Raw genomic sequence first — 22,464 nt, forward strand, 5'->3', positions numbered from 1 at the left:
GTGGTGAATTAAAAGTTCTAGGCATTCCAATTGGTATCGATACATTGATGAAATCCAATATCGTCAAGAATATTCCGATAACTGTGTAGAAATTCCAATCTAAGAAATCCAAATAAAAACTGAGTATTGAAGAAAGGGCTTTGCCACTCAATTCCCCTAATATTCTCTTTTAAGCATTGTCCCAATCTTATTATATTATTTCATCGTTTCTGTAAGCTCGCTTTAAATTATTGTCTCATCGTCTCTGAATATTCTCTATATTTGAAAATTAATTTTAATGAAACATTTCACTACAATAATTCATGCAATAATCTCTAGGAATTTAGGAATTAATTTATTTCATTTTTTTATAATATTCCCGTCTTATGAGATAAACTCGTTCTATGCTTTTATTTGTTTTTGACGATACTACTTTTTTTTGTCCTAGATTTGCAGTATACGGAATATAGACATGTAATTGTAGAAATAAAGCCTTGAAGTTTGTTAACAATAATAGTTGAACCATCCCATATAGAGATAGTATCATGGTTTGATGGTAGATTATTTTCTTAAGAACAAAGACGTATTTACATTAAAATGTAGGCCTAATTCCTTCAAATAAAACATAAAGTCAGACTTTTATACATTTGGCAAAACATGTAAATATATATAGACAGTATACTATATGCCATAGGATTAGGTGGGTCTAGAAACAGTTCCCTCCGGCATTATGATAATGGTCCCAAAGGTGTATTATTATTTCGATACTGACTGCAAAGAAGCTTGCCGGTTGCTACTGAAACCACTGTTTCACCGCATCTTTCACTTCCTGATTGGAGTTGGATCGACGTGTCTTCAAACACCTCAGCATTAAGGTAATGATCCCAATGGTGTATTATTCTTTCGACACTGACTGCGAAGAAGCTTGCCGGTTGCTGCTGAAACCACTGTTTCACCGCATCTTTCACTTCCTGATTGGAGTTGGATCGACGTGTCTTCAAACACCTCAGCATTAAGGTAATGATCCCAATGGTGTATTATTCTTTCGACACTGACTGCGAAGAAGCTTGCCGGTTGCTGCTGAAACCACTGTTCCACCGCATCTTTCACTCCCTGATTGGAGTTGGACCGCCGTTCCTTCAAATACCTCAGCATTAACATAAAGGTTCCAAAAGTGTATTATCTTTCGATACTGACTGTGAAGAAGCTTGGCGGTTGCCGCTGAAACCACTGTTCCACCGTATCTTTCACTTCCTGATTGGAGTTGGACCGCCGTTCCTTCAAACACGTCAGGATTAAGATTAAGGTTCCAAAAGTGTATTATCTTTTCATACTGACTGTGAAGAAGCTTGGCGGTTGCCGCTGAAACCACTGTTCCACCGAATTTTTCACTCCATGATTGGAGTTTGACCGCCGTTCTTTAAAACACCTCAGCATTAAGATTAAGGTTCCAAAAGTGTATTATCTTTCGATACTGACTGTGAAGAAGCTTGGCGGTTGTCGCTGAAACCACTGTTCCACCGTATCTTTCACTTCCTGATTGGAGTTGGACCGCCGTTCCTTCAAATACCTCAGCATTAACATGAAGGTTCCAAAAGTGTATTATCTTTCGATACTGACTGTGAAGAAGCTTGGCGGTTGCCGCTGAAACCACTGTTCCACCGTATCTTTCACTTCCTGATTGGAGTTGGACCGCCGTTCCTTCAAACACGTCAGGATTAAGATTAAGGTTCCAAAAGTGTATTATCTTTTCATACTGACTGTGAAGAAGCTTGGCGGTTGCCGCTGAAACCACTGTTCCACCGAATTTTTCACTCCATGATTGGAGTTGGACCGCCGTTCTTTAAAAACACCTCAGCATTAAGATTAAGGTTCCAAAAGTGTATTATCTTTCGATACTGACTGTGAAGAAGCTTGGCGGTTGTCGCTGAAACCACTGTTCCACCGTATCTTTCACTTCCTGATTGGAGTTGGACCGCCGTTCCTTCAAACACGTCAGGATTAAGATTAAGGTTCCAAAAGTGTATTATCTTTTCATACTGACTGTAAAGAAGCTTGGCGGTTGCCGCTGAAACCACTGTTCCACCGAATTTTTCACTCCATGATTGGAGTTGGACCGCCGTTCTTTAAAACACCTCAGCATTAAGATTAAGGTTCCAAAAGTGTATTATCTTTCGATACTGACTGTAAAGAAGCTTGGCGGTTGTCGCTGAAACCACTGTTCCACCATATCTTTCACTACCTGTTTGGAGTAGGAATGACGTTCCTTCAAACGCCTCAGCATTGAAGTAATGGTCCCAAAAGTTGTATTGTTCTTTCGATACTGACTGCAAAAAAACTTTGCCGTTGCTGCCGAAATCATTGCTGCACCCCATCTTTCACCTCCTGATTTGAGTTAGTCCGACGTTCCTTCAAACACCTCAGCATTAAGATAAAGGTCCCAAAGGAGTACTATTCTTTCCATACGGACTGTGAAGAAACTTGCCGGTTGCTGCTGAAACCACTGTTCCACCGCATCTTTCACCTCCTGATTGGAGTTAGACCGACATTCCTTCACACACCTCAGCATTTAGGTAAAGTATATTATTCATTCGATACTGACTGTGAAGAAACTTGCTGGCTGCTGCTGAAACCACTGTTCCACCGCATCTTTGTAATGGGAGTTAGACCGACATTCCTTCAAAGAGTCTAAAGGAGCATCTTCTGCGGACCTCTGGAGAAAGACTAAGGAAGAGACTAATGAAGTGCTTTGTATGGAGTGTAGCATTGTATGGAGTAGAAACATGGACATTACGACGAAGTGAAGAAAAGCGACTAGAAGCATTTGAAATGTGGATATGGAGAAGGATGGAGCGTGTGAATTGAACAGACTAAGAAACGAAGCTGTGTTGAAAAGAGTGGCGAAGAAATAATGATGCTGAAACTGATCAGAAAGAGGAAAAGGAATTGGCTGGGTCACTGGTTCAGAAAAAACTGCCTTCTGAAGAAATGGTGAACGGGAGAAGAGTTCGGGGCAGAAGAAGATACCAAGTGATAGACGACATTAATGCCCAGTTTCTAAAAAGACAGTTACCTGTACATATAGAATTACCTATGATTTAACGTGCTTATATGTTTAAAATGAGTTTCCGAAACAACAGTTATCGTAGTCTTTACAGTTATTTGTGCTTCAACTGGTAACTGTGCTTCGGTCTGTAGTTACCTGGCTGTTAGTACTGATTCGAACAAATACCGACATGCGACGCTACTGCGTTACTGTTTTGTAAACTATAATAACCTATATTATATAATAATATAAATCACAATAAATTGATTTATTATATTATCTGTATAGTTTAAAAAAATTGGCGTTGTATTTACGTAACTTAAGGTAAGTGTTTTACTTTCTATGACATATTAGGATAATAATGTGTGTTTGTAAACACAATTTTGAACATCTCAAGTTTAATTTCCGTCATCAACTAAAGATTCTATGTCTTCAGTCGAAGAATATTTTATTCTTGGATGTTCTACGAATGCCTATGGTATTTCGGTCTCTGAAAAGTCGATTTGAATACATGAAAGCATTCATATGGACGAATGTAAATTATTTTGACATGTTTACCAGTATGGCTGTCATAGACACATAGCTGAATATGGTTGCAGTTTTGAAGCAGAAGTTACATCTAGCCCTCTCTTCTCTAGTATTATTTACCTCGATGATCACGCCAAATGCTTTTTAATCATATTAAGATTGAGATAGTACCGGTAGTGTACAAGTACACTATCGTTTATCACACGGTTCTTTAAATAAAAAGTCTTGCACCTACTAGTACAGAGCTCACTGTGTACCTATCAGCCATATTACTGCTGAAAACTACTGCAAATAAAAGTAATTATAAATAACTAAAAAATCACTAACAACATACTAGTGGAGATGTCTATGGACGACAATAGATACTGAACTTTAAGTTACCTCAACTTTTAGTTACAAGCGCTGATAAATCTACATTAAACTTTCCGGAAACTCATGAAAGTTATCAGTGCAGTTAAATTCATAACAGCAGTTAAGTAACTGAGAGTTAACTGAGGTGTACCAGAAGCCGGGCATAAGATATATGGATCATATGAGGAGACAAAGAGGAAGGCAGAAAATAGGAAAGACTGGAGAATGCTGAGTTTGCAGTGAAAGACGCGCCCTTGGGAAGAACACAATGAATGAATGAATCAGTGTCTAAAATTTTGTTCATCTCATGGCTTAATTTCGTTTAAAAACGAATGCACTTTCATCCCTTTCACTTTTTATAACGTGTACAAGAGAGTCTTAACATTTCGGTAGTAGTAAATCCGATTACATTATTTTCGTTGATTCATAATCCCAGTTACGTTGCAGAAAATACTGTAGCAAATAGAACATTAAGCGAGCACTTTCTTGATGTGAGGGAGAGGGAAGCGACGTACATTTCTAGCTTCGTTTCAGTAGAAGAATATCTGTTTGTGTATTGTTCCCTCAGTCAACAGTACAAGAATGTTACGCGCACATCCTCGAGCAAAGCGAGAGGGAGGGTGGGAGAGAGAGCGAGAGCGGGGCTATTGATGTTTCGCGCTTCTCAACACGGGAAGTAGGAGTTAGGCCGGTCGCAGAGAACTCCCGTTTCGTGCTCCCCAGGGGCATTGCAACCCATTTTTTTCGAAACGATCCTCGAGTCTATTATATGATGTGGTTGTGAATTTATGGGAGTAGAGTTTCCAAACTAGGACTTCATTCATATGCTCCTCAAACATCAGCAGCAAGAAATGAAGATAAAACCTTGTCCTATATATCTGCTCCGATCCTAAGGGAATACAAGTTATGCGAAATTATTGATCTGCATCGAGTACCGTGCCCTTCTGTAACCCGCAGATATGGCTAAAATATCATCCTATTATAAGCCGAGAAACGATGGCTATACACCAGATTATGGCATCGTATCTTACAACTTTAAACTGCAACTATAAAGGAAATGCTATGATATATTTTATTTCTTGGGTCTTGCATAGATATGATAAAATTCTATTCAGCCGTTTTTCCTTTTAAAAATGTTCCAGATCGCAATAAAGCTTAAAACTACTGTATGAAATTGCGGTATGTAAACAGATAACTTCTTATAAACGTAATATATTTAAACTACGGGTTTACTCTCGGAGACAAGTTCGCTTAATACTGGGTTGTTCGAAAAAGTGACATGGACTAATAACAACCTGCTTAGCGTCGATTCAACGCGTCAACTTTCGACACATTACATTACAGATGAAATTTATTGGCTTAACTTAAAAGAAGTGTTGGAACTGTATACTACTAGACATATAGTATGACATTTTTTGTACTAATTGTGAGATTTCTTCGTAATGCAGTGAAACCTCCCCTTATAATAATAATAATAATAATAATAATAATAATAATAATAATAATAATAATAATAATAGTTTTATTCTCCCTCGCAGAGTTAAGGCCATCAGGCCTTCTCTTCCACTCAACCAGGATCAAATCACATACAGAAAAATACATACAAATATTACCTTAAAATAATAATAATAAACATAATTAAGTAAAAAAGAGAGATTGAATACATATACACAATCAGTATTAACTTTAAATAATAATAATAATAATAATAATAATAATAATAATAATAATAATAAAAAAATATATATAATTAAAAAAAAGAGACGGAATACATAATCACAAACAGGAAAATACATTCTAGTATACAGTATTAACTTAAAAAAAAAGAATTAATACATATGAATATAATCTCACAACTAAAGGAATAGTAGAATTAGTATGATCAGCACAGCACGTGTTACATTGAGACAATGACAATTACCTAAATATAAGTGTTAATGGAAAAATAAAGTAATGACTGTGTAAAATAACAATAATAATAATAATAATAATAATAATAATAATAATAAATATGCCTAAAAACTAATTCTTTGCACTTAAAATATTTCTAAACAACCTAATTTTAAACAACTGAGGACTGAGACTACCCATGATTTCCAGCGGCAGCGAATTCCATGAGCGGGCCATGGCTATTGAGAAAGAACTTGAGTACAGAGATGTCTGATGACGTGGTATTGATAGCAACAGATTGTGCTGTGAACGTGTATTTCGATTATGATGTGAAGCTAGGAGAGTAAACCGAGAGGCAAGGTAGTTGGGCGTGGAATCATGTATAATTCGATATAGCAGGCAAAGAGAATGTACTAAACGTCGATCTTGCAAGCGGAGCCAGAAGAGTCGTAGAAAATATTCCGACAATTCCAAGATGCAAACATCCCTCAAATATCAACACATTTTTATTTCCCAACTATAAATGCACATATAAGGAAGACAATGGTCATAGGAAGAAAAGTAAAGAAAGTAAACATGCGAATTCTAAATCAGGCAGTAGAGCAAGTGGACAGCTTGAAATATTTGAGGTGTACTATAAGTAGTAACATGAGCTGCTGCCAGGAAGTTAAAAGGAGGATAGCAATGCACAAGGAAGCTTTTAATAGAAAAAGTAGCATCTTCTGCGTACTTCTGGAAAAAGAACTAAGGACGAGACTAGTGAAGTGCTTTGTATGGAGTGTGGCATTGTATGGGGCAGAAACATGGACATTACAACGAAGAGAAGAGAAGCGACTAGAAATGTGGATATGGAGAAGAATTGAACGTGTGAAGTGGACAGACAGAATACTCGTAAGAAATGAAGCTGTGTTGAAAAGAATCGGTGAAGATGCTGAAGCTGATCAGGAAGAGGAAAAGTAATTCGTTAGGTCACTGGCTACTGGAGGATACACTGGAAGGTATGGTGAACTGGAGAAGAGTTCGGGGTAGAAGAAATAAGATGATAGATATATAGGAAAGATTGGAGAAAGCTGGGTTTGCAGTAAAAGACTTTCCCTTGGGCAAAACACTGAATGAATGAATATAACCATTTTTAAGTTCCGATTGTTTTGAAATGATGTTATACACGCTTTTAATTTGTTTAATAGGTTGAGTTAAATGACAAATTAATATTTTATTTCCGGGTTTCTGATTGTTCTGATGCCTCATTTGATAATGATATTGAATTTAACCGTGTTCGTGTTTTCCACGAGTAAGGAAGTCAATTCATTGAATTCGATGACAAATAATTTAAAATTAGATTTGTTACCAAAATTCATAGTGGAAGAGCTTGAACTAAGGTTACGTCCTCAGTTACAACCACAGACAAAATGAAGTCATGTTCTGAATCCAATGTTCATGATTCTTCTCACATGTATTGAAATGCAAATTCAGGAGGCGGTGATGATTATATTTCCTCTCTTATTGGCAAAACAGTTAAAAATCAACTGGTTTTACACAAATTTTGTTTATGTTTCGCGATGTTGCCATATTTTATTGCAAATACTGTAACAGTTAGTATTAAACCTAGTTTACATGTTCTCAAGTGAATTTTATTTTTACTTCAATTTTATTGTACCTGAGTTTTTGAATGTACTTCACTCCCACCCCTCTACTAGTAAACTCCAAGCGTCCTCCACACAGAAACGAGGCCGCCTATTCAGTACTGAGTTAGTGAGTATAGTGCGTCCCAGAAAAATGTTCACGTTTTTCAGTGACGAAAGAGCTTTCAATATTGAATCATATTTTCGCACAGGTACTTCGTCCGTTTGCTTACGTCGCATCCCGATTTCCCCCACCTGCTTCTGTTCGCCCCTCTGTAAAGTCTAGTAGCTGGGCTGTCTTAGCTCTTTTCTGAAAACATTAATTTCTGTTAGGAATTGGACGTCTACGTAATAGTATATAACTATTTAAAATAACTTAAATAAAAGGGCCTCGTTAAGTAATTAACTGTCACGTGATCCCCCCCCTTGCTACGACCCTGCGACAAAACCACTTGAACGGACAGTAGATAGCATTTCTGAGTAATTTTATCTTTTCGGATCGGGTAGAAGTGGAGATTGAATTTACAGTACGTAAGGTACTCTTTTATAGAGTAGGTATAGAATTATTTCAACATGAGTTACTAGTACGAAGGACGAAACTGGTAATTGGAATTAGGTACAATAGTCTATAGTGCGATAATATGCACAAAAGAACTGAAGCCTGTATTGAAATGAACGGCCACCATTTTAAAAAATGTGTTTAAATATCCACATTATGATTATTTTTCAATTTAAGTCCTTTCTCTATATTGTACGCTAATGTGCTGTAACAGTACAATATACACTGCATAATGAATACGTCCGAATGGATAGCTCAATTCGTGAGTAAAAACACTAAGTGTTAATACAGTACTGTATTTTGATTAAACAAAAACCTAATGAAAATTATCAGACTCAAAATTAAGATATTTCCTAGTTTACGTAAATGGATGAACTACTTTTCTTCCCTCCTATACGTAGTAAAGTGATTTGTATTTTACGCCAGTATCATCGAACTCCAGTCGTGGAAGGGGGAGCAAGCGGTGTTTCCGGTTCTAGACCTTTAATCCAAAGATATAGTCAGGTTGATATTAAAAATGTTAGTAAAAATAAAATGATGTCCCTGTACAACACGAAACTAACCACGAGTTATTAATGAGCAGTTAAAAATATGTAGTTAGCGATTTTTATACAACTGGGCCTTGGACAGCTATAAAGTCCGTGAGGTAAAGAAGAGACCATATTTGAATGAAATAGCAACATTTAATCAGTTGTGTGACTGATTGCAGTTATTCTCAACCCTTGAGATAAAATGTCTTCAGTAACAGGAGATGAACTAAGAGCGATATATAGGATTAAAATCTAGAGAATTTTAGGAGATAAAATCACAAAATATTAAAAAGTTTGGCAAATGAAAATTAAGATACATTTTCTTTTTCAATGCGAAATTATTCATAACGCATAATCACCAGCCTGACAAAATCACCGTGACATGAAAAGCTTTATCGAAGCGATACGCTACTTTATCGGTTCAGAAACTCGTTTTGTCGGCTTTTTGCATCCGGGTCCAGAGTTCTGTGACAGGTGTAATTGCATGCAATATTTTTTCTTGCTCTGAGACGAAGTTGTGGTCGTAGAAGAACGAGTCTAGAAGGCCTTCTTTCAATCCATTTGCCGCGATTCTTCTCAGGCCATTTACGAGAATGTGTGCATAGACAAGGATCGCTTCCATTTCTCAGAAGCGCTCGGTTTGGCATCAATCACCAACGCTGCCTTTGCTGCGTCATGGCAGGGGCACCGCCACCCAGGGGCTACAGACTTTACTGATTGCGCCAGCTTCTTAGAAATTGTTCCTCAAAAGAAGTTCAGAGATCAATAGAGAACCCCGACGTTTTGCGGATGGTTGTATCGTGAAGCATTTCAATGCCAACAGCGTAATCTGAGCCCGTCAATGATGTATTAACTTTCATTACATTGTTGATTACATACACTGAAGTTAGGCTGTTCTCTAGTAACTGAAGACAACGCATGTACAAGGTAAAGACTCAAGCTAGGTAGTTCAGTCAGCTCTTAGCTTCTCCCCAAAGACTCGGGGTTATTTAGATTATGGGAATAAAATGTCTGTGGGGTGGATCTTCTTCTGTCATTCTTACAATTTTAATTCCACTATTTACCAGTTTCCTCGTTATCGTCTTATTCAAGTAACATTGAACGCGTAGTACACGTTACAAGAACTTATTGACACGCGCTTTGAGTATGGGAAATCTGGAGATAGTAGTACAGAAAATGAGCTTATTTAGCGACAATGGCATTAAATTCGACGTCACCGAATGGACGTTTTCCTGTGAGATTGCTTGGAAGGGGAGGTTTGTTATTCCGACGCCTCTATTCTCAGATTTAATGGGTTAGGTAGGCTACAGCTTGCAGTAGTAACATTTTTGGAAATATTCAACATTTTTTTCCTCCATTATTGTATCTTATACAATAATGAAAATTAGTATGTGTAAAACACTGTCCTTCTGCTATACAAAAAAAAATATATATATTTTTACGATTTAAAAAAAAATATTTATATTTTATTTTTCAAAATTCAAATTGATGGCAGTTTACTCTGCAGTGATGAAGCGTTTCCCTCATAACTCATAAACTTGTTAACTTTTTTATGTTCTCTCTCTTTTATTTTATTGCTGAAACTCATGTTTACAATATCAGCCTCTTTCAACTACATTCCTTAATAAATAATATATATTTTTATTTTGTGTTAGAAGGAAATACTGATATTTGACCAGTAAATTTATTTTTTTCAATCTATCAAAGATAGAGAAGCTATTTTGCATCATATTGTAGATATGACATGCATAAATACACACAAAAAATTTCACCACAGAATGCTGGATTGTTTTGCGTTATGTGGGAAACGCTTCATCACTGTACAGTGAACTGAATTTTGAAAAAAAAAAGTGTAAATAATTTTTTAAATCGTAAAAATATTTTTTTCATATAGCAGAAGGACAGTGTTTTACACATACTAATTTTCATTATTGTACAATATACAGTAATGGAGGAAAAAATGTTGAATATTTCCAAAATGTTACTGCTGTAAGGTATACCTAACCCCTTAAACCCGTTTGAATTTTTTCCTGTGAGGCCATGTCAAAGCAATAATTGTTGACGATATTGAACAGGAATTAATACTGGGAAGAATACTGCTTGCTTGTGAGAGAATCCAAGCCACGCCTGGGAATTTTAAAGGAAGGCGACAATGAATGCCGCGACGTTGCAGTCGTATTGAGGTCTGGGGAAGCCATTTCGAGCACTTTTGTAATGTAACTCCCTGAAATAAATTATGTTATCGTTTTATAAAAAATGTATTCCTAGTAAGTTAAAGAAAGAACATGTTTCAGAGAGACTTGCAATAAAACCACTGTGTGACCAACCTACCATGCAAATCACACATTGCAAACGGGTAGTCTTGCTTTCAGGGTGAGGATGTATGGACTTCTGGAGTCTAAATTTTAGGACTCCAGACTCCGGTTCCTCATGACAGTTTTTTTTATGGCCACTCCACAATCACTAGAAATTGTAACATAGTCATGCTAATACTCTGTATATTTGTTATGTGCAGTCTTAGAAAAAAGTTTTGTCGCACAGATAGTTTATAAGTCCCAGAAAGGAGGCAGTGCGCATGATGAAACTTACAACGAAACAAAACTAATTTGATTACCTCAACTAGTCATTCTCTTGTGAACCAGGTTATAATTATTACTTTGGATATATTGATTTAAAAATTAATATTAAAAATTATTGAGCATAAATCAAACTGAATTTGAAGATATTAGATTTTGAAAAACTGAAAAATAATTCATGAATATTTCTCCAAAAAAAAAAAAAAAAAAAAAAAAGATAAAATTCATTTTCTGTGACATACAAATACGATAGAAGTTTATTCACGGTCTTTTGTGATTTAAAAATTACATGATTATCAAAGGATCGAAGGTTTGCGGCGAAATTTATTCCTTTCGATAAGTTGTTCATAACAAAAGAAAGAACCTTCCTACACATTCCTAGGTTGCGTAGCTGGAGATTTTAGATTGCATGAAAGAGTGTTTACTTGTGGAGTTAACTTTCTTATTTCTGATTGTTTAAGCTTTTAGTAAAAAGAGAATTTAGTATTTCGTTATTTATTTTGTAGAGCTAGCAAATGCACTGTTAGTAATTGGTGTTGATTAATTTTTAGTATTATTTTTGATAGCGTGGAATTTATCAATATAAAGGTTTATAATGTTAAAATCTATGGGTCGTCAATGATAATGGATTTGAATTTATTCATCTCACGCATAATTCTCCGAAAAGAAATGAGTTTGAATTAATTTTCACAGAGACGCACAAAGTAATTTATTAGTATGTCCGAGTGAAGTTTCAGACAACAAATGTCATATTAAACTAAATCACAAGACATCGGATTTGTAGGCACTAAAAACTAAGAATGCTACCGAGTATACTAGCGTGGATGTGGTGTCAGTTTGAAGTGTTTCTAGGCCTGATTCACAAGTCTCCGAAATTTAACAATAGGTTAATGAGTCACATGGACTGCAGCATGCATCTTGTAAACCGCGCGCTGACGTGTGTGTAATGGTTAAGACTGTTGATAAAATATTGTCTGTATTTTGTGACACTATTAAAGGTCTTAATCGTAATTTACACGTCAGCGCGCGGTTTACAAGATTCATGTTAGTATATTCAGTGGCATTGTTAGCTTTTATTGCCAATAAATCCTTTGTCTAGAAATCACACAGTGAAATTCGTAGTTGTTGATATGAAATTCTTAAAATCATGGCACAGCTACAGCTAATATTCGTCACATGAACACAGAACAGCGTGCTGTAGTACCTGGATGTACTGGTCTTCGTTCCGGAGGTGCTCGGCGATGAATTCGACGGCCTCGGTGGCTTTGGAGGCCTCTGGGGACAGCAGTAGCGAATCGGAACTCTCGCTTTCCCGGCGCCCGCTGCCGCCGCCACCGCCGCCTCCTCCTCCTCCTCCTCCCCCGCCGCCTCCACCTCCTCCCCCACCGCCCCCTCCGCCACCGCCCGCGAGCTCCGTGCTCGACTTGCGGTTGATCTTGCAGTTGGGGTGGTGCAGGTCCGACAGCTCCATCACCTCCATCTTGCTGCGGTTGGTGCTGCTGACCGCGAGGTGCTTGGGCAGTTCGGCGGGGGACCCGTACGAGGGGTGCGGCGGGGCGCTCATGCCCGGCATCTCCATCATCCACCGCAGCCGCGTCTTCTTCGGACGCCGCATGAGCAGCACGATGGGCAGGTAGTAGAGGAAGACGGCGCGGATCCAGGGCGGCATCCGGTGGGTGCGAGGCCCGCGGAAGTTCCAGTTGATGATGATGACGGTGACGAGGATACTTACCGTATTCATGATGAAGGTGAACAACAAGTACTTGGCGATCAGGGGCAGCACCAGCGATGTCGGAGGAAGGATCTTGGAGACGAGCAAGAGGAACACGACGAGTGACAGGAGGATGCTGATGCCGAGGGTGACTTTCTCTCCCGCCTCCGCTGGCAGGTAGAACACTAGCACACACAGGAAGGATATGAGCACCGTGGGAAGAATGAGATTCACCGTGTAGAACAGTGTTTTGCGGCGGATAATTATGTAGAACGTAATGTCCGTTTCTGTGGGATGATTGCCCTCGTAGATGTTGAGGTAGGCCGGAACCTCGATAATGTCCCATGTACCCGACTTCCAGTAATCGGACAGGTCCACAAAGTTTTTGTTATTGTACAGCGCTAAGGACACTTGGTCACCGTTGAAAGTCCACGAGCCGAACTTCATGATGCACGTCTGCTGGTCGAACGGGAAGTACGTCACGTCGATCGTGCACGAGCTCTGCAATCCAAACACAGCACAATTAGATGCAATCACTTCGCTTAAACGCCAGTACAGTCCGTGTCAGTTGTACAGATACTTCATAAGTTCGAGAAAAGAGACAGTGCGCATGATCAGACATATAATGCAACAAAACTAATTTTATTACCTCACCTACTCCTCTTGTGAACCAGTCGCACGTACTCTGGTCATGCGCACTGCCTCCTTTCTGGGACTTATAAACTATCTGTGCGACAAAGGTTTTTTCTAAGACTGTACATGGTAAAAAACACCAAATATTATTAAATTTGTTAACATTGAAAACTGTTTAGGTCTATAACTGAAGAAGTGAATGATGGGAAATGAATCTCAATAAATTATCTAAAGACAGAGAATTTATATGCAGTAAAACCTGCCAAAATATGCTTGCAACTATGCACTGTAACCTTCAGAGATATGCACATAAATATGAACTAAAAATTAAAAATAAGCTGACTATGGAATGCTTTAGTGCAATTTTAATGAGAAATTCAGATAACTCTTAACTATAGTTTTACTTAAAAAATACTGATAACAAATTTCACATAGTGAAGAAAGGGGAGAACGGAGAATAATTCTCTCCGGCACTGGGATTCGAACCCGGATTTTCAGCTCTACGTGCTGACGCTTTATCCACTAAGCGACACCGGATTCCCATCCCGATGCCGGATTGAATCATTCTTAGTTTAAGTTCTACGTCTCTGTCCCCCTTTGGTGGCCTACCCTCATGTACTGTGTCACAGTACCATATATGGTAATGTAGAATTCCTGCAATGAAATATCATAGGTACTTCGGTACATCATAATACATTTCACATACTTTCACTTGTGTTATTGCAACTGCTTTTGCAATATTTTAAACGGCTATAAACTATGAGGTTTTTTTTCACAGGTTTTCTGTTGCGAAGGGACGCCTTTTTCAGTTTATACAAGTCTGTATAATGAAAATGAACGGCCAACATTACAGAATGTAATTCGGACAATCTTGGAAAGAGGGATCCTTGTAAAATCCTCTGTGTTTAGTCCAGAGTCCAGCTGCATCTTCAATACAAAAACCACTTTTTGTAAATGACTTACATCACTATTTTTCTGACAGACTGTGATTAAATTATTAGAGAATTTCTCCATTCTCCTGCATCGTCAACTACCGCTAAAGAGTCAAGGAGAGGTAGACTTCTGGTCTCCAGTTTTTCAATGACTTTAGGCAGGAACGAGTAATGTGCTACTAGGAATTCCAGTCTCTCCTGCAGATTAGGCGAACCAGTGACCTGTATAGGCAGAGCTAATAGGCCTATAAATATTAGCTGGATAGGTATTGGCTGGAGCTGGATATTCGTAGTCGTCTGTTTCTGAATGTGGATAGAACATTTTGTATCATTTCCGGGGTGACTTTAGCACAGGCTTCAATGATACGGTTCTTTAAATGTTCCACATTCTCAAGTTTTTCTTCATCCTACCAAGCTCTTTATGTAACCCCAAAAGAAAAACTCAAGGGGTGTTAAATCTGGAAACCTGGCCGGCCATTCTACTGGTCCACGTCTACCAGTCCAATGTCCAGGGAACTGTTCGTCCAGTCTGCTGCAACATTTCTGTGGCTTAACCTACCACAATGAAGAATGATATCAATTCTTTCCTCTTTAGGTAATGTCATCACGGAAATCAAGAAATTTGTTATAGGAAAGCTTCAAATAATCACAACAATGCATTAAAACTGTCATAGGTTAACCAAACAGTAAAGCAGGAAAAGTTAATTACCAGAATTGCATAAAAACACCTTTTTCCAAAGCCTCCTTAGTACCGTACCATATTACAAAATATCTGTAGATGCAGTAACTAATGTTTGTGTCATTATTACAGTTATCTTTAATTAACTTGAAAAAGATTAGAAATATCTCAAAACGGATTGCACCATTGTTTTTCTCAGAAAATTTCACATGATTTTGAGTACTTACATGACCCCCTTTCCGTTTAAAATTTCAAAGTTGCATTCAAAGTGGCGGCTTTTGAGATAGCTGAGGGCTAAAATCGAATGTGTCACTGGTAGAGCATTTGGTCTTACAAATACTAGTAACACATATAGTAATCGAAAATCAAGCATATGGAAGATATTTATATGGTTCCAAACTTTTGATTCACCCTGTAGTATTATTATTAATTCTGTAATTTTATAACAATAATGATACTAGTAGTAATTTAATTTCAGCAAAATGTTTTACAAGATCTGTAATCGTTGAAACTGCGAGAATTATATAGAAACACAGAAACGCTGCTAACAATAATGAGGCAAATATGTAACTTCTTAAAACCACTAACAGGGGGAATGTCCCAGGTCGTCTAGCTTGAATTGAATGGAAATTAAATTAAATACATTTCTATATTTATCAAAACTAGTCATTGGTTCACTGACATTTAAAAATACAAAATAAATTTATAATTTAAATATAACAACATTAGTCACTGGTTCACGGATCTCTGTTACAATAAATAACAATATACATTCTAAATTAATAAAATGAGAAGATAATGCAACGCCCACTCAAACAAGCGCGACGACTGTTGCTTTGACATTCTAGTTGGGAGTGTCCGCTCAGAACTCGTTACGTCAAACTCCAAGTATACTCTAATACCGCTAATCATTTTTCAGTGGTCTGGTGAATGAAACACGAGCACTGATGATGATGATGATGATGATGATAATAGGAAGAATATCACTTCCACACAAACTAATACCAACATTAAGCTTATGAAACAACCCATGTACACGTACAGTAGTGGCAAAAAAAAAACTGGACCGACGGCATAATCAAAGTACCCGAAGTGAGCCACTGCGCATGCCGCGCCCGCATTCACAAGATAGCGAGTAATCTATTGAAATTGTTGTAGTTTCGACTGCTGATGTAGCCCATTTCGAAATCCGTTAGAAAATAAGCTGGTAAAATTCATATTCTGGGAATAATAAGTTAATTAAGCAGTAAAATATCGCTGCAGTCGAAAAGTATTGGAAATAAATTTGAATGAGGAACAAAAAAAAAAGTTTCCTTCCCATGAAGGATTCGAACCACGAAAGTCTTAGTTACCAGTCTATCGTGCTGTCACTGTGAACAAGGCTCTGAAATCAGCTACAAGGGTCGGTCCGTTTTTTTTGCCACTACTGTACATACACGCATATTCACACATAAATATATGAAGGGTTCAGAGCCATAGTGGGCCAAGCGCCATTTATTAAAAACGGAGAAAGGAAGGGTTAAAATTAAGTGAATACCATAGTTTAATGAAGATTGTCATATCATTTAGTTTTAATGTGTATACTTTATATTACTTGCTATATGTTTCGATTGAATTATGGTAATAACTTCATTTTAACCTTTGTTTTCTACGGTTTTTGTAAATGGCGCTTGGCCCACTATGGTTCTAAATCCTTCATATATACAAATACATTATTACAGTATAGGTCAACTAATATTTCAGAATCCACAGCTTAACGTTGTTGTTCTTGTTGCGTTTCTTGCTTCTCTGTGTACCTGTTCCCACGTTCTCAGTTATAAAGAATAAATTGTACACATACTAAAAATGCATAATGAATGGGATTAGTAAAGAATTCACATAAATATTTTATAAACTACGACAATTCATTCATTCATAGTGTTCTGCTCAAGGCCAGGTATTTCACTGCAAACCCAGCATTTTCCAGTCTTTCCTATTTTCTGCATTTCCTCTTTGTCTCCGCATATGATCCATATATCTTAATGTCGTCTATCATCTGATATCTTCTTCTGCCCTCAACACTTCTCCCGTTCACCATTCCTTCCATTGCATTTTTCAGAAGGCAGTTTGTTCTCAACCAGTGACATTATTATTATTATTATTATTATTATTATTATTATTATTATTATTATTATTATTATTATTAAAATATAGGTTATGCCATTGGATTTGATGGTTGAGGTTCAAAAACGGACGTCAATGTTATGTTGAAGAGATTGGCAGTCAGGAATATTTTTAATCGCATGAAAGATTCGTGAATTATCAGCGAGAAATGAAGTCATAACTTACCCTGTACAGAAATCATGTATAAAATTATGAAAATAGGGCCTAAAGTTGAGCCCTGTGGCACACCACAATGTAAATCAAATGAGTAAAAAAGTTCGTTAAAAATTCTTCTGTTGTGTTGTCCTTAATGATGGTGGTGATAATAATAATAATAATAATAATAATAATAATAATAATAATAATAATAATAGGTTATAAGTGTTTTTTCTAATTTATTGCAGGTGTTTTACTCTCAGCTTTCAGTCTTCAGTGTATGGCTACTGTTCATCTTGCTCCATGTGCTTTTCAGAGGTGGAACTGAAGATTTTGTGAGTACAATTTGGATTTTATTCTATATCTTTAACAACTGATACGGTGACGTGGTAACATTTCAGTACTAAAGAAGTGTTCAAGTTCGAGACAACAGAAATATCGCATAATCGATGACTTTGAATCAGTATCTTTGATAATAAGTACACAACTGATCTATAACTGCGAATATATTTTCTGTAGCTTCTAGACTTTATTAGTAATTAGACTGGGAGCAGTTTTTTTTACGAAATAATTGCAAAAAATGTTGTATCATCTTTTAGAACGAATTAAATTTTTTTATCTGAAACGAAAGTAGAACAGTAAAACTTGGTTATAACGTAATTTAAAGGACCTGATAAATTTTGATACAAGACATCATTATAATCGAGATAAATAGTACAGTATTATGCTATCAACCAAGGAAGGTGGGCACTATACAATTTTGACCACTAGATTAAGCCTCTATTAATTAAAAAAATACTGCCTCATTTAGTGTATTTTATTTAAATTGCAGAAAATTCAGAACTTAAGTTTACGGAAAATATTCATTATATATTTGCACAATGCGTGCATTAATAAGTTCTAGCTACGCACCAAACCGCGTTAATTAGAAGTAGGGCTACAATAATGAGCTATTTTGTTCCAACTTCTGCTACCTGTCCAGTACAGACTTTCAAAATATGTTCTATGCCCGCAATATGCGTCACAATGTGTATAATACGTTATTGTGAATTCTACAAGTTGGAGGTGGGGGTGAAATTAGAGGACTTGGATGGATGAGCAGGTATTAAGGCCTACTTCTTAAGGACAAGTGCGTCTGATATCTTAAAATAGTCTAATTCTTGGAAAATTCTATTGAAAGAAGCTTGTGTCTTTTGAGGAATTAATAAAATTGGTATCATAGAATATTTGACACTACAAACAAGGGATCGTGTAACATATTATTTTTAACATGATACGTTTAAGTAGTCACCTAGATGAAAATATTCGTTACAATAATTTCTAGCGAGCGAGTTGGCTCAGACGATAGCATTTGAGACTCGCATTCGTGAGGTCCCAGGTTCAAACTCCGTGGCCGACCAATCTGACTGGGGTTTTCCATGATTTCGCTCATTGTCAGTCACAAAGGCAAATGCCAGATTGGAAATTTACATGCCATGATTCACCAATATCATAAATATTAATCTAAATCTAAAATAAGTTACATGAACACAAGCCATCTATAGAGACATTATTATGACGTGATGCGCGAAAACGGCGGATTATTGGCGGCTCGCTCCCTGCGCGATCTGCGATGCGCGGGCTGTTAAGAGGTGCGGCGTACTAGATCTTCAGTCGCCATATGACATTCGCTGTAGTCACAAGTCGTGTTACAAAAGTCTTGATTCTTCAAATGTACAAAATCAGTGTATAAAGTTTAGTGATTATTGTACATTTAGGTAATGCCTACCAACAAATTCTCATTGCGTGAACGTGTGTATAATAGGTACAATACGTACATAAAAATCAGAACAAAGCGATAGAACGTTTGCAGTGATGTAAAACGATTTGTAACGAACCAGGCAACAATCTAAATTCAGCAACAATGAACAGTCGACAAATTAAGTTGAAACAAATTTGCAAATGAGGTTGAGTGAAGAGAAAAATTCACAATGTCAAGACATATGTCCAATTGAGAGCAGATTAAGGAAAGGGTAGCAAATGATAGAGCACGATGATTACTATAGCAGCCGACATGTTTACTCTCAATGCATAGAAAATGGCTATTCCTGATATCTGAAAAGAAGAAATGTTGATTGTAACTGCTGACATTTCTCTTAACAGCAATTCTGTCAGCGACGTATTCACACATGAAACTTGCGACTGTCTGTCCGATAGAGTTTATCCCGGTTTTTATTTTAACATTGCTTCTTGACAATTGTTGCCTCTTACACAGGTAATTTAGAGGCCCATGACTAGATCAGATGCACGTAAAATTAATATTTTCACAATGCTGGAAAGTTGAAAAAAGATTCGAGCCAGCCAGTGAAATATGTTAGTAATTTAATAATAATAATAATAATAATAATAATAATAATAATAATAACAACAATAAATCCTTATTAATTTCTTGTTATTATTTATTTAGGCCTACTATTTCATTCGTGAAGTAATTCTAATAAATATTACTCGAAGTTTTGATTTCCCTACATAAATTTACTTGAACTTGCAGTTAGAATTGTCCTTAAACTTATTGCTGAAATACAAATCTCACGTGACATTTGCTATGATAATCTAGTATAAGATAGTGTTGTTAACAGTTCCCCACGATTACTGCTGTATGTTGATCTACAAAATGCGATAGAAGAAAAGTTTAATCATATAATTTAAACGTGTCTTGGAAACTTGGGACGGTAAGAAATACGAAGACTTATTCTCTGTTTTGGCGCAGTATTCCTTTGAAAATCTCCAGTTAGTAGGAGAATACAGACGAGTTCGTTAGCATGCTGCAGGTTTGGCTCGTGTTCTAATGAAATAACGGGGGCCGGTCAGCTTAAACACTGCACCCTTTTAACCTGCCGCGACTGTATTTCTGAAACCTTATCACACTGGGTATATACAAAATTCATCACAAGCAATGAGTCAAATTGAGTTAAAGTACAGTTCGTGAAGAGAGGGCGGGCGTATAAACGAGGACGCCGTCCGTTTCTCATTTGTTTGCCGGCGGAGAGTTGGTTAATTAGGACTGATTTGCACCAGCTACGCTCATGCTCAGATCGAAGTCAACTATCGCTTCAGTGTTGTTAAATGCAAGTATTCATGATAACAATAGTAGAAAACAAACAGGGAAAATTTAAATTGTAAATAACTAACTGGTCTTTCACCGTGGCTTTAGAAAAGGTGACCACTAGAGATGAACAACGATCGAGAAAGCAAGACTAAACCCTTGGTTTTTCTGAACCGACGGATGCGACGTGCGAGGCCCGCCTCGCACAAATCCGGAGAGATAGTGAGTGGTTTCTATAGCTGCGAGGTGCACAGACCTCGCAGTTATAGAAACTATTCACTATCTCTCCTCGTGTAGTCCGGATTTGTGCGAGGCGGGCCTCGCACCTCGCACGTCGCATGCGTCTGTTCAGAAATACCAAGGCTTAACAGCATCCTCAAAGCTAAAAAACCCCACGACAATGTTGTATACGTTGCGTCGTTGACGTAAAGACTGCTTGCGAGTGTTTCGAGACGTCGGATCACTCCCGAAGTCCCGAAAGTCAAGCAGCCTTGAATCACCACGGTTGTTTATACCTGACTGAACTTTTGTCTACTTTGGCAACTGTTATAATATGTATAAACAATCAAGTAGCCTATTTGAAACATCATTTCTACCTTTCAGTGTATAATAATCTAGAGAAAAGGAGAATTTATGAACCCACTATCCCTTATTACAAAACATCATATAAACTCAGAGATATAGAAGTCATCGGATTAATGGTGGGCACTAGAGGGACCATAACAAAACAATTTGTGTCATTCTGTCATAAATTTGGATTCCCAACAACAACAATTAAGGAAATTTCTATTATAGCTTTGAAGGGTTCTCTGCAGATTTTACGGCGACATTTGTATTTCAATTCAAATTACAGTTGAATTTTCTCAGTCTATTTTTTTATCTGTATTTTTATAAATTTTCATTATGTAAAATATTATCTACTGCAAATTTTAGTTTCTTGTAAACAAATTTCTTGTAAGACATTTTTAATGTCATTTTAAATGTTACTGTGTAACATTCTTTGTCTTTGTCAATCTCACCAAGTTGAGGAAGATTGAATTATATATAAATTCATGTTTTACTCGATTAACATCCATGAATATATTGCAGGATTTGCAATTGTGTTATTTTTTTTTTTTTGTAATTCCACTCAAATTTTTGTGTTTTTTTTAAGTAGAAATGTGTAAGAGACTTATAAATTAATACTATAAATAAAGTTATTTAAGAAAAGTCATTAAGGGCCTTAATTTTTTAGATTTTGTTTGGGGGTCAAAGCAACCCCCACGCGACTACCTGTGTCCGTTTATTTCATTCGACTACTTAATGGTTAAATATTATACAATTTTGGCATCATCAGTTCTCAGCTATGGCAGTGAAGCCTGAACTATTCGAATCCAAAATGTCCGACGGTTGACAGCTGCAAAAATTGAGATTTTTACTATAGTCTGGCTATAGTCTTCTGGATCACAAGAGGAATACTGAATTGCAGACGAATTGGAAATAACACTTATTGTTCATATATATTTTGACGTACCGAAGTACATATGATATTTCCATGCAGATATTCTGCGTCATCATATGATGAAAGAATGATGGAACGGAGAAAAATTCTCTCCGGCGCCGGGATTTGAACCCGGGTTTTCAGCTCTACGTGCTGATGCTTTATCCACTAAGCCACGCCGGATACAACCCCGACGCCGGTCAGAATCGTCTCAGATTAAGCTCCATCTCTTGGGTTCCCTCTAGTGGCCGCCCTCTGCACTACGTCATAGATGTCTATGAACGCAGGACCGAAGTCCATACATGTGTTGAGGTGCACTCGAATGAGTGACTGGTTGGCCGGGATCCGACGGTATAGGCGCCGTCTTAAATCACAAAGTGATTTATTACGCATATCATATATATTTTGATGTACCGAAGTACATATGATATTTCCATGCAGATATTCTGCGTCATCATATGATGAAAAAGTGATGGAACGGAGAAAAATTCTCTCCGGCGCCGGGATTTGAACCCGGGTTTTCAGCTCTACGTGCTGATGCTTTATCCACTGAGCTACGCCGGAT

At 37.2% G+C, this 22,464-nt stretch overlaps 1 protein-coding gene across 1 annotated transcript in view; it reads right to left on the bottom strand.

Annotated features, from left to right (window-relative positions):
* The window catches only part of nAChRbeta1 (nicotinic acetylcholine receptor beta1), a 584,647-nt gene that overhangs the window by 61,847 nt on the left and 500,336 nt on the right, over positions 1-22,464 (bottom strand). The window contains exon 6 of the mRNA XM_069816523.1: positions 12,286-13,293. Within this exon, the coding sequence (XP_069672624.1) occupies positions 12,286-13,293 (1,008 nt within the window). The remainder of the gene's footprint in view (positions 1-12,285; positions 13,294-22,464) is intronic.

The sequence above is a fragment of the Periplaneta americana genome, chromosome 17 (genome assembly GCF_040183065.1).
Source record: "Periplaneta americana isolate PAMFEO1 chromosome 17, P.americana_PAMFEO1_priV1, whole genome shotgun sequence".
Classification (NCBI taxonomy): Eukaryota; Metazoa; Arthropoda; class Insecta; order Blattodea; family Blattidae; genus Periplaneta; species Periplaneta americana.